At 45.8% G+C, this 15,307-nt stretch overlaps 4 protein-coding genes across 5 annotated transcripts; 2 read left to right on the top strand and 2 right to left on the bottom strand.

Annotated features, from left to right (window-relative positions):
* The first annotated feature begins 1,281 nt into the window (after positions 1-1,281).
* On the top strand, positions 1,282-5,598 carry rcvrn2 (recoverin 2). The gene is made up of 4 exons (XM_057046182.1): positions 1,282-1,642; positions 1,745-2,266; positions 3,775-3,886; positions 4,263-5,598. The coding sequence occupies exons 2-4, from the start codon at positions 1,886-1,888 to the stop codon at positions 4,349-4,351; spliced, it is 582 nt and encodes a 193-aa protein (XP_056902162.1). The 5' UTR covers positions 1,282-1,642; positions 1,745-1,885; the 3' UTR covers positions 4,352-5,598.
* Positions 3,743-10,158, bottom strand: si:ch211-149k23.9 (germ cell-specific gene 1-like protein). 2 transcript variants are annotated; one of them, XM_057046104.1, is made up of 9 exons: positions 9,615-10,158; positions 9,023-9,064; positions 8,671-8,858; positions 8,016-8,345; positions 6,952-7,134; positions 6,815-6,862; positions 6,534-6,686; positions 6,341-6,452; positions 3,743-6,111 (listed from the first exon to the last, which is right to left on the bottom strand). In XM_057046104.1, the coding sequence occupies exons 4-9, from the start codon at positions 8,209-8,211 to the stop codon at positions 5,739-5,741; spliced, it is 1,065 nt and encodes a 354-aa protein (XP_056902084.1). In that variant the 5' UTR covers positions 8,212-8,345; positions 8,671-8,858; positions 9,023-9,064; positions 9,615-10,158; the 3' UTR covers positions 3,743-5,738. The 2 variants fall into 2 exon arrangements, with proteins under 2 accessions (XP_056902084.1, XP_056902083.1); XM_057046103.1 differs by having other exon boundaries at positions 8,016-8,538.
* Positions 10,159-10,255: 97 nt separating this feature from the next.
* atg12 (ATG12 autophagy related 12 homolog (S. cerevisiae)) lies at positions 10,256-12,150 on the bottom strand. Its single transcript, XM_057046202.1, has 4 exons — positions 12,015-12,150; positions 10,983-11,119; positions 10,826-10,888; positions 10,256-10,418 (listed from the first exon to the last, which is right to left on the bottom strand). Exons 1-4 carry the CDS (start codon positions 12,106-12,108, stop codon positions 10,359-10,361), a joined length of 354 nt encoding a protein of 117 aa, XP_056902182.1. The 5' UTR covers positions 12,109-12,150; the 3' UTR covers positions 10,256-10,358.
* Positions 12,151-15,278, top strand: isoc2 (isochorismatase domain containing 2). The gene is made up of 7 exons (XM_057046180.1): positions 12,151-12,287; positions 12,417-12,486; positions 12,712-12,836; positions 12,973-13,185; positions 13,356-13,426; positions 13,535-13,652; positions 15,154-15,278. Coding segments are annotated over exons 2-7 (594 nt in total). The 5' UTR covers positions 12,151-12,287; positions 12,417-12,485; the 3' UTR covers positions 15,220-15,278.
* The last annotated feature ends 29 nt before the right edge of the window (positions 15,279-15,307 follow it).

Raw genomic sequence — 15,307 nt, forward strand, 5'->3', positions numbered from 1 at the left:
CCTATGTGTTCAGTAGGAAACCCTTGTCTGTCATTAAGCGTCATTAGAGCCCATTAGCAGATATTTATCTTGGAACAACTCCCTTCCTTTTCTCCTCTCTTCCAGACTTCAGATTAGAGTTGGGTCCCAGCAGGGCATTGTTTGGGCCCAGAATGGAGTGGGGTTTTTAAAAAAATAAAATAAATAAAAGACATTCTAACCACCCTTGTTTTTCCCTCTCATCTGTGAAGCCTCTGAGCATGTGTTGGACTGAGAGTTTGATTTGTTACCCTGTTATGAAACCATTCATAGGGAAGAAGCCTGGGTGGCCATGATGACACGCACGAGTCTCTCCGTGCTGACGTTGAGCTGACCTGTGGATTAAAGCTGGAACGCAGGTGAAGTCTGTTAACAGGCTGTACCGCCAACGCGCCAACTGGCGTGACGACAGTGGCGGTGGCGGATATTCTTGGACGTGTTGATCACTCTTGTTGGCTAACTTTCACCATCTTCATTTCTGCATATTGTACGTCGATCCGCACGAAAGGGGATTATAATCAGGGTGAAGCCTCTCGGCAGTTGCTTTTGGATGCTGGGAGCCTGATTATGTCTGAACCTTAGCTACTGAACATGCTATAAGGCATACTTTTGTTCCTAGAGCCCAAAAAAAGGTACGCTATAATTACAAATCTTTACTAGTTCAGGCCTGATCGGGTTTGTAGAGTAGAGGTCAGAAGGCAGAGATCATGGCTTTATGGTGTAGGCGGAGAGGGGAGGTAATTCTGCTGGCTCTGCCACTCATGGGATGATGATGCTAATTGGCTAAGTGTTGGATTGGGTGGTATGGGGCAGTGCAGGGCATTAGTAATCCAATAATTGGACTCAGAGAGCAGATTTATGGAGCATAGAAAATCCTGCGGGGAAACGGAATGAATTTTAAAAGGCGCAGCGGAATAAAGACATGAAAGAACCGAGCCCGACCTCCTGCTGGGTCCAAGAACACGGGGACATTTGTCACAGGCCAGGAAAGGACTGGTTTTAACAGAGAAATGTTTAAATGACCTCATATATATAGGACAGGATAACTGTCACGTACAGAAAAGGCTGGCAGTGACGTATAAGTGGGAAGGTGGGAAGGTGTGTGTGGGGGGGGGGGGGGGTGGACAGATGGTAGTCTGGATGGTGGATAAACCCACCGAATGGGCTCTGGGTGAAGAACCTGACCCCTGTTTGAAAACCCGACTGAGTCCACAGTTACAAAGACTGTGAGAACACGTCTGTCAATCTGAAATGAACAAATACGATCGGTTTCTGTGTCATTTAAACACCCACGAAACAGGCAGGACTGCGCCTCAGTCGACTTATTTCACAACACAAACACCTCTGTTATCCAGATGGACAGTAGCATAATTATCCAACAAAATCAGAAATTTCCCAGCGAGAGTTTTGAAGATCCAGGACGGCTCTTTCCTGACCTTTTGACATCAGGAGCTGGGGGAGGAAATTAGAACCCTGGAGTTCATTTTGGTCAAGAGCTCAGCCACCTTAAATCCCGCATTAGCAGAATTAACCCAGTCTACCAATGGGAAGGAGGGTTTCCCCAAGCATTCATTTCGCACTTCTTCAGTCTTCAGAGAGACACGGAATTCTCCAGCCAGCCCAGGTAAGAGATCCCCAATTGTCCCATTATTCCCACGAAGCCATTTCCGATCAAAAGCCACCAAAGCGGACGGCTTTCAGAGGTTTATCGCAATGTCCTTCGCAGGGTTCTACAGTCACAGCCGACGCAGACGGTCGACCTCCAGGTGAGCTACAGGTGGCACGGCGCAGGGGCAAATCTGGTGGCAAAACATTTGCCGGCGAGTTTGTGAGAATTGAGACGTTTTAGACACGGAAAGCATCCGCCATGGGGAATACCACCAGCAGCGCGCTATCAAAGGAGATCCTGGACGACCTGAAGCTCACCACCATTTTCACCGAGACCGAGATCTGCCAGTGGTACGAGAACTTCCAGAAGCAGTGCCCGACGGGGCGCATCACTCCCGAAGAGTTCGAGCAGATCTACACCCGCTTCTTCCCCGAGAGCGACGCCGCGAGCTACGCGCGGCACGTGTTCCGCTCTTTCGACACCAACGACGACGGAACGTTGGACTTCAAGGAGTACATCATTGCGCTGCACATGACGTCCACGGGGAAGACCACCAGGAAACTGGAGTGGGCCTTCTCGCTGTTCGACGTGGACAAGAACGGCTACATCAGCAAGACAGAGGTGACGGAGATCTGCCAGGTGAGGATACCTGTGAGGGATTGTGTGTGGGGGGGGGGCGGTTCTCGTGGAAAGAAGCACTTTTTTATGTTCTCCACTCATGTTTCAGACTTCTGCTTTGATGCACTTTGAATTCCATCGCTTACGGTCCTCAGGGAAAGTTTTATTCTTGGTCACCAAAGCTGCAAAAGAAAAGACAATAAGAGGATTACTTGACAGCCTGACGCAATAGTGCCGCAGAAAAACCCGATTTTAGCATTTCAATGCGTAGGTTTTTCCTTTTTCGACCAATTGATTTGATCCTTTTTTGATGAATCGCTTTGAGAGTTCCTCTGGGGGTTCTAAATGAATGTTTTTGTCCATTTTGTTGTCCACGTCATGTGAATTTTATGTACTGGAGAGACCATCTTTCTTCTCAAAATGCAAAGGTGGAGGCACGGCCATTTTTAGCCGGCCCATTTGGGCCTCAAACTCTTGGTAATCCATGTTATTACAGGTTTAGCACTCCAATAAGCCCAGTCCCACTCTTAAGTAAGGCCTGTCCATAGAGAGACTTCCCAGCATGCCTCAGTCGAATTCGGCAACTTTGACTCTTGACACTTTCAGTTTATTCTAAATTTATGCTAATGGCTGTGTCAGAGCTGGCGATCATTGTTTTTATGTGGTCAAAACTCAGAGTCTGATGAACGCTGCAAAGTTTAAAGTCAAATGAAATAGAATTGTAAGAGGTTTAGACAGATCAGCTGAGGGATCCAGCTGGCATTGTAATGGGATTTAATTCCTGGCCAGCTGGCCCGGTACCATATGCATCATGTTTACAACCAAAGCACTAAATAGCCACATTCTACAAGTCAAAGGTTCAAAAACTCGCAACAAGGGTTAAAAAAGAGTTTTAATGTTTCGGGGATGTGGTTTGATTTGTGGTTTAAAGTAAGAAGGTGATAATATTTAATGTTCAGCCCGAGTCTGTCGATGAAGGTGTGTTATCATATTTAGTGATTACACTCGTTTGGCAGAGATCAGGTTGATATCTGTACGCGCACGCACACATGTGCACGTCTGTCTTGCTGAAGGACGAAAATGAGGGCGTCAAAACGCAGCCGCGTCTCCACGTTTGGCCCGTGGCTCCAGCCTTGGCGCTAATCCACGTTAATCTAGGTGTCTTAAATGTGGGAGATGAGTGGTTCCTCTCTAAGTGGGACACATTTTAAGACCTGAACCTTAAGTGCACATTCGTCTCCCATCCACTCGGCTCCAACGGGTCCGTTGCAGTCTGAAAAATGACCAACAAGTCCAGGAACTAATGTTCCGCCTTTGACCACATGATCATCACTTAATTGTGCATTTCCACACCAGTGGGGCCTTCAAGGGTATGAATTTGCCTGGTTTTTCTCGGCTTTTCCTGCGAGGATAACGCTCTATTGAGCCAAACTGCAGCAAATATACACCTCCGAGATTTTTTTTTTTAAAAAGACAAAGGGGAAACGTAGTGATTCACACTTATTTGTTTGTGTGCTGCTTCTTCCTAGTCTATATTTAAGCTGATCCCTAAGGAGGAGCAAAGCAAGCTCCCGGAGGACGAGAACACGCCCGAGAAGAGAGCCAACAAGCTGTGGGCCTTCTTTGAAAAGAAAGACAACGGTGAGGCAAACACACACATCAATGCATGGCACCATAATCAAACGCTCCTCCGTGCACGGCGGGCCCGTGTGCTCATCACATGTCTGAGAGGGTGCACGGGTGTAAGCCCTCTGCTACCTCTCCTCAGCAGATGTTCTCATATCCGACGGCCCAGATTATGTTTCACAATCAGCTGTTTGGCTTAATAACAATGCGAGCCATAAAGCCACCTAGTGACAAATCCCCACGTACGCTCGCCTCATGCAAGCTGTCGTGACATGCACGCTGGCGATCCTCGAGTGACTCCCCCCCGGACGCCGCCGTGGCGCGCACCTGCACAAGCCCACCCCCGCCCCCTGTGATTTAACCGTGTCCGATCCATCTCCTTGGTTTGCAGAGCGCCTGGCCGAGGGAGAGTTCATCAAAGGGGTCATCGAGAACGAGAACGCGATGCGCCTCATCCACTACGAGCCGGCTAAACAATAAAGAAACGTCTCTTTTTGTACCTCCCCTCCCACTTTCCCTCTTTAGACTCTTTCCTCTTTGCTCAGATGCTTTCTCCTCCCTTCCTGGACACACACAACCCCGCCAAGTAAATACTCTTTGCTTTTTCAGTCATGTTCTACCAGTGCTTTCAATCACTTTCAAAAAAACTCTTATAGAATTGACTAAGAGTGATGGTGAGAATATTCATGCAAACACATATACATATATCTGTCTACATTCCATTATGACAGAGAAATTGTTAATACATTTAATAATATATATGTATTATAGCATAATAACTTGGACGATGAGTAGGAATTACTTTTAAGCATTGCAGGTTACTGATGGCAGGTTTCTGCAACCAGAAATTTCTTTAACCCCTTAAAAAAAACATTCTTTATTATTAAGAGTCGGTTTTAGATTTGAGGTTGTTTAATGGGTTTTTTTTTTACATTGAAAGTATTGCTGTGTATGTGTTTTTTTTCCAACACACCCCCTCACATTTCTGTCTTTGTGGGGACGTCCATAGACAATACTTTACCCAGCCCCCGACCCTAACCCTGACATTAACCTAAACACAAGTCCAACCTCAAACCTCAAACCAACGTCTTAACCTTCAAACAGTTGTTTTACACTGTGGGGCCCAGCGAAATGCCCCCACTTGGAACCCACGGCCCTGCTTTGGTAGTAGAATGAGGATTTTGGTTCTCAAAGTCTCTCTAAAATGTCCTCACGTTGTGGTCAAACCCGTCTCCTGGTCCCCATTATGTAGCATGGACAGGAACACGAACACACACACGCACACACACACACACACACACACGCACACACACACACACACACACACACACACACACACACACACACACACTCCGCTCCCTCTCCTCCTCCTTTCAAATCCAACTCGGATTACGTGTTTACTCATAATCTTCTGTTCAACATCTGAGGGCAGACTTTCTAAAATCTCTGTAATCTTTCCATCTCTACGTGTCTATCTTTTGGAGTTGCAGCAGCAATGAGACTGTTTGGGGGGTTTTTGTTGGCTTTTTTTTTTAGGCAATTTTTTAGGCTCAATGTTCAACGTGTTGCATTCAAATGTCAAAAGCGGAAGCTGGGAAAACAGAAATGTGTTGAATTGCTGAAAGAAGATTAAGTGTAATAAATATTTATACTGAATGACAGATGTACTGTAGCATCAACATCCATTCTGTACATTAATGCAGTCCATAATAAAAGTGTGATATAGACATCTGTATACATCCCTTACTTTAACTTTCTCTCTACAAGGATTTGACAAACAGCCACACACATCAGTCCGGTGTGTCTGGGATTTGTCCGTCTCAGTTTGTAGATTCCCGGAATCACTAAAAGTCAGACGTAAAGACGTTTAACACGGAGAATCCACTCGGTCCATGGCCTCCTCCATCTCGTCCATCTCCCTCTCGCAGTCTTCACAGCCCTCCGGTCCGCAACCCCCCACCAAAACCAGCGTAGGCACGTCCCCGTTTCCCACTCCGACCACGCTTCCGTTTGGGGCCCACGCCACGTCGACCATATTGTCCGGACATGGCAACAGTCCGCTGACGGAGTAGAGTCCGCCACCCGGAACGACCTCGTCGTAGGACGGGGCGTGGGTGGTGGCCCGGGCCTCCTCCAGGCGGAGCCTCTGTTTGCGACGGAGCTCGATGATGGTCTTTGTGTAGGAGTTGAGCGTGACCACGGCGGCCCCCATGCAGCAACTGAAGGACACCCAGGCGAGACTGAGAGAAAAAGCAGAGCATTTCAGCTCCACGCACGATTATGAAACACATCTCCCACAGGAAAGCTGTTCCTCTAAGGCCCTGGACCGGGTTTAGAATCAAAGGAGGTGGCCCTCACCCTACCCCGCCTTACATTAGGAGTGTTACCACCTTTCTCATAGTGTAATTTATGTTGTAAGTGCAGCATAAATTTGCAGTAGCAAAATAAAGTTCATGATGAGCCTCTTACGCAAACGACCAGCCGTAGTCCCAGGACTGAGGCCTCCAGTCTTTGGGGCCCACGATGACCGTCATCTGGAACACGGTGGTGTACATCATATGAGCGACCATCCCGAGAAGTCCTATCAGAGAGGTGACGGTCGGTAAAAGCACAACTATGCAGGCCTGGGGAGACAGTCGGGGGGGGGGGCGATCGGGCTCACCTGACAGCACCGTACAGATGGCTGCGTACGCGTTGATTTTTAATGCGTGCATCTCCCTGTGAGAGCACAGGACCTCCAGCCACATCAGTAGGAAGCCCATCCCCAGCAGCCCGATGTACGTGAACTCTGACACGACGGACAGCCAGAGCACCCCTGCAACACGCAGAAACAGGTGTGACCCCCGCACACACACACACACACACACCACACACACACACACACACACACACACACGCGCGCGTCCGTGTGCGAACACAGCACAACACCGAGGCACAGCTCACCCTGAGTCTCACCGGGCGTTAACTCGATAAAACTGCGACATTTCTCGCCTGAAAACAGAGTCAGAAGAGAACTAATAATGAGGACAGCAGTTGGGGGGGGACGGGACTCTCAGAGGCGGCGCGGGACAAGCTCTCACCGTCGTTGTGTTTCTCGCAGCTTTCCCAGAATCCCGTGTGGAAGTACCGGAAAGCAAACTTGTCCTCTCCCGTCTCCCAGATGTAGTGAACGGCGTTGGCCAGCTGCCGCTGCCTGATCTTGGCCAGCTCGTCCCTCCTGGCGGGGGACAGCGTGCGGTTGTAGGGGTTCTGAGTGGGGCTCTCTGGCGCGACACAGAAACCACCAGAACATTTTAGTAACATTACCTAAATATCACACCTTTGAATGCAGTTTGATGCGTTAAATACGGACATTCAAACTATGGCTTAAGCTCACAAGACTGCACGGAATCCACCAGTGTAGAGACAAATATCCTATAATACCTATTGTGCAGTAAGAGCTTTTAATCTCAGCAGTTCCAACCTGATCTGGATAAAGTAATAAACCTCCCAACCTCCCTTTAGAGCCCCTGTCACCAGCCACAGAATTAAACCATCACCGAGTTCAGCACAGCTCAGGTGTGGGTGAGTAAAAAGCTGCTCGACAGCAACGGTGCAGAGAACTAACGTGACCTCGCTCACTGATCCGATGCACAAACACTCAAATATAATAATAAAATAATCCTAACGTGCACATGCGGGTATGGGGGTCCCGGTCTGGGTCTTATGGATCTGGCAGGGATCAGGTTTAAAGACATCAAAGCAGCTTGGCTATTACTTCCTTTTCCTTTTATGACTGTACACGTCTGACAGTAGCAGAGAACAACAGCCGTCTTCAGAGGCTGCCAGGAAACACGAGCGCTTTTCCACGGCAGTAATGACCAGTATTTCCTGCGCCTGGGCTCGTCTTTAAAGGAGTGGAATTTTAAAGTCAGCCTATAAATTCACAACAGACACCGCTGACAACGATTTTAACAAACACATACGTTCATATTCAAGTCTGTTCCATAGAAAAATGGTGGAAATAACAGCCAGTGTTGCAGTTGCAGTCCTGTACACTATAAAAATCACGTTGTTTTATTCATTTTCTAAATTTTAGCGGTATCTGACAACGATGACATTGAAAATAGGTTCATATGAGACTTCAGCTCATTGTTTCATGTACCTGTGGTGTACGGCTCGCTGTTGTTCTGTCCACAGTTCTTCATTTTCACAGGTGACAGGCAGAGCGGCTTGACCACCTTGTGGGTGCCCTCGCACCAGTAGGAGGTGCAGAGAGCCAGGATGGAGAGGGCCAGGGCTAGAGTGGTCAGGGTCAAGGAGAGCAGGGAGCGAGAGCGGCGGGACATGTTCTCCAGCATGGCTGCACGGGGGCCGGCAGAGAGGAGCACGGGGAGGGCCCAGGGATCAAATGGAACAGAAGGTGTCACCGTGGTTACAGATGGAGCCAAGGGAGCGGGACAGATGCTTTTGGGAGGTTTTAAAACTCGATGATCTGCCAGATCCAAAGCACAGATATATGTGACGTAACAGCGTGACGGCGAAACGAACCGGAACAAAAACAATACAGCGAAGGGTGATTAAAAGAGAGGATGATGGAGAGAGGAGGAGAAGAAGGAGCTGCGGACGGACAGATGGAAACAAAATACACGGGGGAGGATTTAGCTGGGTGATGTGGGGAGAAAGAGCTGCAGAGACACCACAGTTTTCTGATCAGATCACTTTAAAGTGGTTACACATCGCCTAACCCCACCCCTTTGTACCGTAACCACGGTGACAGATTGTTTTTAAAATATCCACATAAAGTTCCATTGAATCACCTGACAAGAAAATGTGTTTTAAAGACGTGAGGCGGGTTTTCCATACGGTCCCCTTTAGGGAAACTATCCGAGACTTCCTGATGTGCGTGCGGGTGTGTGTGGGCTCATGTGTGACATCGTGTGTGTGTCCTGGTCAACACACTCCGGCCTGATGCTGTGGCTCATCCTGAACTCCACAACGAGGACATCTAGGAGGAAAACAGAGAGGACCAAAATCACGGCTTTACTTTTTCTCCTTCATGAAATTATGGCAGATAGTAGATTTAAATTAATGTTTTGTTTTTTTTGCCTGGTAATCCTCTGTAATCTGCTTAAATCTGTTTGTTAGGTGTGTTTTAGTGTCAAGTCTCACTGTCTCACACGCTGCCGTGTCGCCCCGTCTGTGAAGTCCACACTAATATACACACACACACACACGCGCACACACACACACACGCACACACACACACACACGCACACACACACACGGACAAAAAGAGATTAACATCTCAGAGGAAAATGATTAAAAACAATAGATCCAATTGTTTAAGGACACAATAAGTCAGAGAAAAAGGGGGAATTGACCGTAAATGTCCTGAATGGCATCATGTGTAAGACAAGCCAAAGTTTAAGTGTGGAATTTACACGTTCAGGCTTAAAGTCAAAATAAATAGCCAATTCATATTTTATTAAATGTTATGAACAACTGTGTATTTGGCTTTAAACAAGGTTTGAAAATAAAGCCCGGCATCATTGGACGTCTCAACATTTTGTATTCGGTTTATTAGAATTAAGAAATCAATATATTTAGTAAAACATGAAAAAATAGTTTCAATAGCTTCATATTTACAAAGCAACGTATATCCGAACTATCTTTATTCTCTGTCCACTGCAGCCAGGACAAATCACACAATTCTGTCAGAACTGTCAAATCAATTCAATGGAAATTTGAAATTAATACTTACCAAAGAGCTTCTTCTTGCCTTGTGTAGCACCTCAGTTCAAACATGAAGTCACTACTAAAATCAGACTAGAAAGCCTCCTACATTCCGATACCACCTGCAGTCTGCTGCGGTTGGCTTTGCCCCGAGTCCAAAGTCTCCGTGGCAACATGATTTTAATTGCTCTATCTTGACTCTCTGTGTTGTAACCCTCTTCCTCCTTTTGCCTCCATCATCTGTCCTCCTCCCATATGAGCATCAGTGACCCTCACTTCTGCTGCTCCAGCCCTCCCTTTAATCCTCCAAGCCAATCGTGGGACAAAGACGCCCTGCTGGGGGGGCTCTGTAAGTATCCGAATCCACACAAATCTTCAGTTTTTCCTTCTTTCTTAGGAATCTATGCAGCAAACCCACCCTGGCCAAGGTAATCCTTCAAGGTCCATCTGTTATTGCTGTTCCACCGCTTCCTGTCTATCCCTTATTAGAGAAGGGTTCTTCCCACACCACATCCACCAGTTTAAGCCTATCACCAATGTGAGCGGATTTTCATGTTACATACTGAACATAAAACTTCCAACCAGGCTATCTAGACACAAATGTAATTTTCCCTCCCTCTTTAATCCTCGCTATGCTGGACAAACCAAGGAGTGACGACAGGAGACGCCTTAACCTTCTCAAAAAAATTATTTATTTACAATATGTGTGTACAGACAGGCAGAGAAAGAATTATGTGCAAGATTAGAATACAAATTAACAAGAGGAAACGGTTTAACCCCAGGCTTGAGATTTACAGTAATGTAGGACCAACTTGCCATCACTGCCAAAACACTGAAAAAAAGGAATGTGAGACACAGAGATGTAGGTTAGATAAAGGTATATGACGTTACAGAATGGTTGTACAAGGACTGAGATGACTGATAAGAGCCCGTCGAGCAGCGAGAGCTGAAAGATAAACAAGAAGCCGCAGAAATCTGTGCTTTAAGATCTTTGCCGTTTCCTCCCAAGACATTAATCAGTACTTACACAAATTTGGCATGTGCTTCTCTCGTAATGCTCCCTCTAGCGGCCAAAGCATGACATGCTTTATTTAAAGTATGCGAGGACAAAACTTTATCTACTGCTTCTCCTACAAACTTATCAAATAATTAAGTGCTAAAGTGAGAGGTACAGTAAAAAAATGCTCTCTTTCCTATCCCTTTTCTTGTTATTAAATGTAGGTCACTGTGAGTACTCACATCAAAAAGGACTCCAACGTCCTGGTCTGGTGAAGGGGCGAATGACTGGTTAACATAAATGAACTGTGGGGTGAAAAAATAAAAATAAAATATACAGATGTGACGTGGTATGATCGGATTTTTGCTTCTTTGTGAAACCAACCAGCTTCATTCTCACCAGTTGTTCACCGGCATCCAGTTTGAGGAAGCGAGAGATGAACTGAGACAGGGACTGCACCGTCCGCCCCCGCTCCACAGCCCACTTCTTCTGCTTCATGATCGGGGTATCGCCCACAGCCTTCAGCAGCAAATCGACTGTGAAAATGGAAAAGAAAAACAGTGAATCCAGTCCAAGAGGAGGTGAGAGGAACAGTTCAGAAGAGTATCTGGATAAGATGCACATACAATAAACGGTGTTAATATTCAAAACTGACCTAGAAACAGGGAAAAAGGATACATTTACAGAGAACTTAATTCAATTGTAAACTTTATTATCAATAATTATACCTGGTCACATGCTACAATAAAAGCAACACAATAAATATAAAATTCTCAATTTGTCACATGAAAGTCCTTATTTACATCTACGGACTGTTAGACTTGTTATTTTTAATCAAATCCCAAACTGGAAGCTCAACTTGGTCATTTCAAACGTTTACAGGAATAACTAACATAGAACCAACTACAACAAGTAAATATCCTTAAGCCATCTAATTAAAACAAAAATTATACATATATATCTAACGTTTTATGACCAAACTTAAAGAAAAGTTAAGTCTTATTAACATGACAAAAACAACAGTTTGAGTGTTATGCTAACCGGAATTCCTTTCGTAACAATTTACGACAGAGGTTTGTATTTTATACTACATCCACAATCGCATTAAAAACTATTACAACAATAGTTTTCTCTACAGAAAAACGCCGTTTTTTTTTTTAGAAGAAAATCTTTAATTTACAACATTAACATTAGCTTTAGCTTTACCAATTTCCTATAGCTGGAGTGTCACGTGACCCTAGGTAACCGCTGATTGGTCGAGAAGTGAAATCCCACAATTCTATTGGCTGGAATCAATGTCAATCGCACAAACGTCACACCTTCTGAATTACGTTGCAGTGCACAGCACAGGCATGAATTCTTTATCACATCATTTTTTGCCAGATAAACTAGATTTTATGTATATACATGTACACGTATACGCGTGCCTACTTTTTTTCTTCTGGTCATTTGTCGTCGAGTCCTCTGACGCTGGTTGAGGCTCCTCTTTTTGCAATTCTGCGGGGGATTCTGCATTGTCTGACATGTTCGACCACAGCTGAGTCAGTTTTGGGTTCCACCCATTAAAACAACGGACGCGATTCGCCGGATCCGCTGGCTGACGATTGGTTCAAGCGAACGTCACTCACGCATCATTGGTCAATGCACTTCCGGGGCGGGCGGGGAATAGTCGTCTCCATAAGCGACATCTTAGCTGTACACTGGGTGAGTTTGACAAGTTAAGAATTCCTTGAAAAGCATTTTCCCTTAGTTTACTTGTTCAATAGATAATGTCTTCGCATATTTCCATGTTTAAATGGAGGTGTGATTTTCTTTTGTCTTGAAACCACGCAGGAGCTGAGTGAAGTTGCACCTTGTGCAGTCATATTCAACCTCTGACCTGCAGGCATCGTTACCTAAAAAAGCAAGTTTCACCATTTTTATATTTTACACATTCTGAAACGTTCCATGACAATTATTTCCATTGCAATATTCTTCAAGATGGATTATACTCTCTCTTGTGTCAAAGTAAATACATAGCTTTCTGTGATTATTTTTGTTGTTGCTCCTATTAATTGGTGATGTATTACCGTTCAGTGACCCTTTAAGTAAGTCCCAATTGTCCTTCTTCATTGCTTTGGTTTTGCAGTGGCAAAGCTCGGTAGACTCTCCACCAAAGATACGGTGCTGTTCCTCTGTGACATGCAAGAAAAGTTCAGACCCAACATTTTCCAGTTCCCCAACATTGTCAGCAATGCATCCAGATTGCTCCAGGTTTGAAAAAAAAATAAACAACAACCCCCCCCCCCCCCCACACACACACACATTCCCATAAGTGACCCATTTATATCACTTCATTTGCAAGACATTGTATTTGATCAAATGCCTCTTCCTGTATCTTTCCTCGCAGGCTAGTCGCATTCTTGGCATCCCCCCAGTGCTGACGGAGCAGTACCCTAAAGGTTTGGGTCCCACAGTACCAGAGCTTGGAGCAGAGGATCTGAAAGCTCATACTAAAACTTCATTCACTATGATGACGGAGGAAGTAGAGAAGGAGCTGCAGGCCCTGGGCAACCCCAAACAGGCTATACTGTGTGGCATAGAGGCACACGCCTGCATTGCAGTAAGATGGCAAAACATCTACCGCTACTATATTGTCATAGTGGGCTTTCTTCTTTTATGATATTTGTTTCATAAGTGTACTATTAATAAAACAATGTTGCAGTTTATTAACATTATCTGCAGGGGTGGATATTGTTATTACACTTCTTCACATTTTAATCCTCTCCACAGTGCACAACATTTGACCTGCTAGAAAAAGGGATGGAAGTTCATATTGTGGCTGACGCCGTTTCATCCAGAAGGTATATTTAGCTGTCCTACTCCCGCTGAAGCTCCCTCACATATGAATTTGGGTCTTTGTGTGTGTTGAAACATGTGACTTAGCCATTTTTGTGTCCCCCCCTCCGCAGTCAGACAGACCGTTTGTTCGCTCTGTCACGACTGAAGCAGAGCGGTGCTTATCTCACCACCACCGAGGGCGTCCTGCTGCAGCTGGTCCAGGATGCAAAACACCCCAAATTCAAGGAGGTGCTGCTTTCTGTCTTGTTACCGCTTTAATGCCACATATTACAACTCAGTTCAACCTTAAACGCCCCGTGTAGAGCGCTCCCTCTCTACACCAGAGATTTTGGAACCCAGTCCGTGACGGCTGTATTCCAGCCAGCTTTTCTGCCCTTCCAGGCTGAAAGGGAACCTGCTTGTCTACCTGCTAGATCAGAAAACCTGGTTGGACTGTGGCTCTCGAGGGCTGACAGTCAGTTTCGACAGTCAGAGACTACTTAATGTATTTGGTCGCATGAATGTGAAATATTTTGAAATCCAGTTTACTCTAAACAGCTGGTTTTATTTCTAGGAAACAAAGAAATTTAAGACTTGAAACGTATTTTTCCCACAAGGGGAAATTTGCAGAACTACAGTAGCAAAAGAAAAGGGAAAGTATCATCACTCTTTCTCGCTTTACTGTTATTTGCATCACCTACATACTGTAGTGTATGCAGTATGTATGGATTCTGTGTATATTATTGTATAGCAGCATGGGTTGAGCTTGTTATACAAGCTACCAGCTGGACAGAATTGGCCCTCTTTCTGTGATGCTGTTGCCTAGCAGACTATTCCATAGATGATGGCTGGTGCCAGAGTTGTAAAGAGTCCAGAGGAGTGGGCCTTGCACTCCAAAGGGCCCAGTTTCCCGAGCAGGGAGTCTGAGCGTCAGTCCGCTCTGTTGTTGATGTGAACCCGAACCCTAACCCTATCCTGTCATCCACACCTGTGATGAGGGCAACAGCCACAGAGTCAACGGAGAACTTCTGGAGGTGACATCATGATGTGTTACAGGCAAAGTCAGCAGTACAGAGTGTGAACAGAAATGGGGCCGGGGCTGTTCCCTGAGGAACACCAACCCTGCCAGCATCGCCCACCCCCATGCTGGGTTCATAGAGGAGCTGCAGCAGGTCCATAAAAGAGCTGACCGGCGTGCACAGGTGGTCCAGGACCTGCCTCTAACACCTCTTTCTTGAAAGGGTCTCTGGAAAGATCTTATCTGTGGATCTCTGAAGAGATCCACAAGGTTAGGGTCTCAGTTCTGGGTTCTGCGGGGGATTCTGAGCACAACCGGAAAGGAGAAGCTGAGAAGTATAAACAAACCGGCAAGTGTCATGTGGGTTTGTTTATGAGTCTCCACTGATCTGATAAGATCCATAGAGCGAGCATGACATGCTGGTTTGTTTATATTTCTCAGCATCTGCTTTCTACAGGAGCAGCTTCAACTGGTTTATGGTGGTCAGACTGGGCCCAGTGTGTTTGAGGCAACGACGGGCGCAAACTCACCTCCGCTGTTTATGTTTGTTCATTGGTTTAAATGTCCCACGACGAGGAATTGTCTGATTCATGTCCTGCGTCCAATATCACTGATGCTGTTAGGAAAATAAGACATCTGAGGAGGCACAAACAAGAGCCCCGCTCAAGCTCCTGCTAAAAATAACTTTGTGCCGACTCATAAAAGTGATAAATGAATCTACTTTCCTTTCAGATCCAGAAACTTTTAGCCCACCCATCCCCAGACACCGGCCTCCTTGCCTTCTTCAGTGCTCTGTAGGGAGAAGATCAACAGCCAAATGAAGAGTGTCAATAAAGCTTCTGTTATTCAAATCACAACTCTCTCTGCAACTGTTTTCATGGGGCGG

Source organism: Takifugu flavidus, chromosome 10 (genome assembly GCF_003711565.1).
Source record: "Takifugu flavidus isolate HTHZ2018 chromosome 10, ASM371156v2, whole genome shotgun sequence".
Lineage (NCBI taxonomy): Eukaryota > Metazoa > Chordata > Actinopteri > Tetraodontiformes > Tetraodontidae > Takifugu > Takifugu flavidus.

Excerpts from the sequence above, each read along its gene's own strand:
- si:ch211-149k23.9 (XM_057046104.1), bottom strand. The coding sequence starts at position 8,211 with ATGCTGGAGAACATGTCCCGCCGCTCTCGCTCCCTGCTCTCCTTGACC. Across the intron at positions 6,863-6,951 it reads CTGCGAGAAACACAACGACG|GCGAGAAATGTCGCAGTTTT; the intron begins GTGAGAGCTTGT and ends CTCTGTTTTCAG. Across the intron at positions 6,453-6,533 it reads CATCTGTACGGTGCTGTCAG|GACTTCTCGGGATGGTCGCT; the intron begins GTGAGCCCGATC and ends CCTCTCTGATAG.
- rcvrn2 (XM_057046182.1), top strand. The coding sequence starts at position 1,886 with ATGGGGAATACCACCAGCAGCGCGCTATCAAAGGAGATCCTGGACGAC. Across the intron at positions 2,267-3,774 it reads AGGTGACGGAGATCTGCCAG|TCTATATTTAAGCTGATCCC; the intron begins GTGAGGATACCT and ends GCTTCTTCCTAG. Across the intron at positions 3,887-4,262 it reads CTTTGAAAAGAAAGACAACG|AGCGCCTGGCCGAGGGAGAG; the intron begins GTGAGGCAAACA and ends CTTGGTTTGCAG.
- atg12 (XM_057046202.1), bottom strand. The coding sequence starts at position 12,108 with ATGTCAGACAATGCAGAATCCCCCGCAGAATTGCAAAAAGAGGAGCCT. Across the intron at positions 11,120-12,014 it reads AAATGACCAGAAGAAAAAAA|TCGATTTGCTGCTGAAGGCT; the intron begins GTAGGCACGCGT and ends CCATTTTCACAG. Across the intron at positions 10,419-10,825 it reads ACGTTGGAGTCCTTTTTGAT|TGTTTTGGCAGTGATGGCAA; the intron begins GTGAGTACTCAC and ends CCTTTTTTTCAG.
- isoc2 (XM_057046180.1), top strand. Across the intron at positions 13,186-13,355 it reads AGGCACACGCCTGCATTGCA|TGCACAACATTTGACCTGCT; the intron begins GTAAGATGGCAA and ends TCCTCTCCACAG. Across the intron at positions 13,653-15,153 it reads AACACCCCAAATTCAAGGAG|ATCCAGAAACTTTTAGCCCA; the intron begins GTGCTGCTTTCT and ends CTTTCCTTTCAG.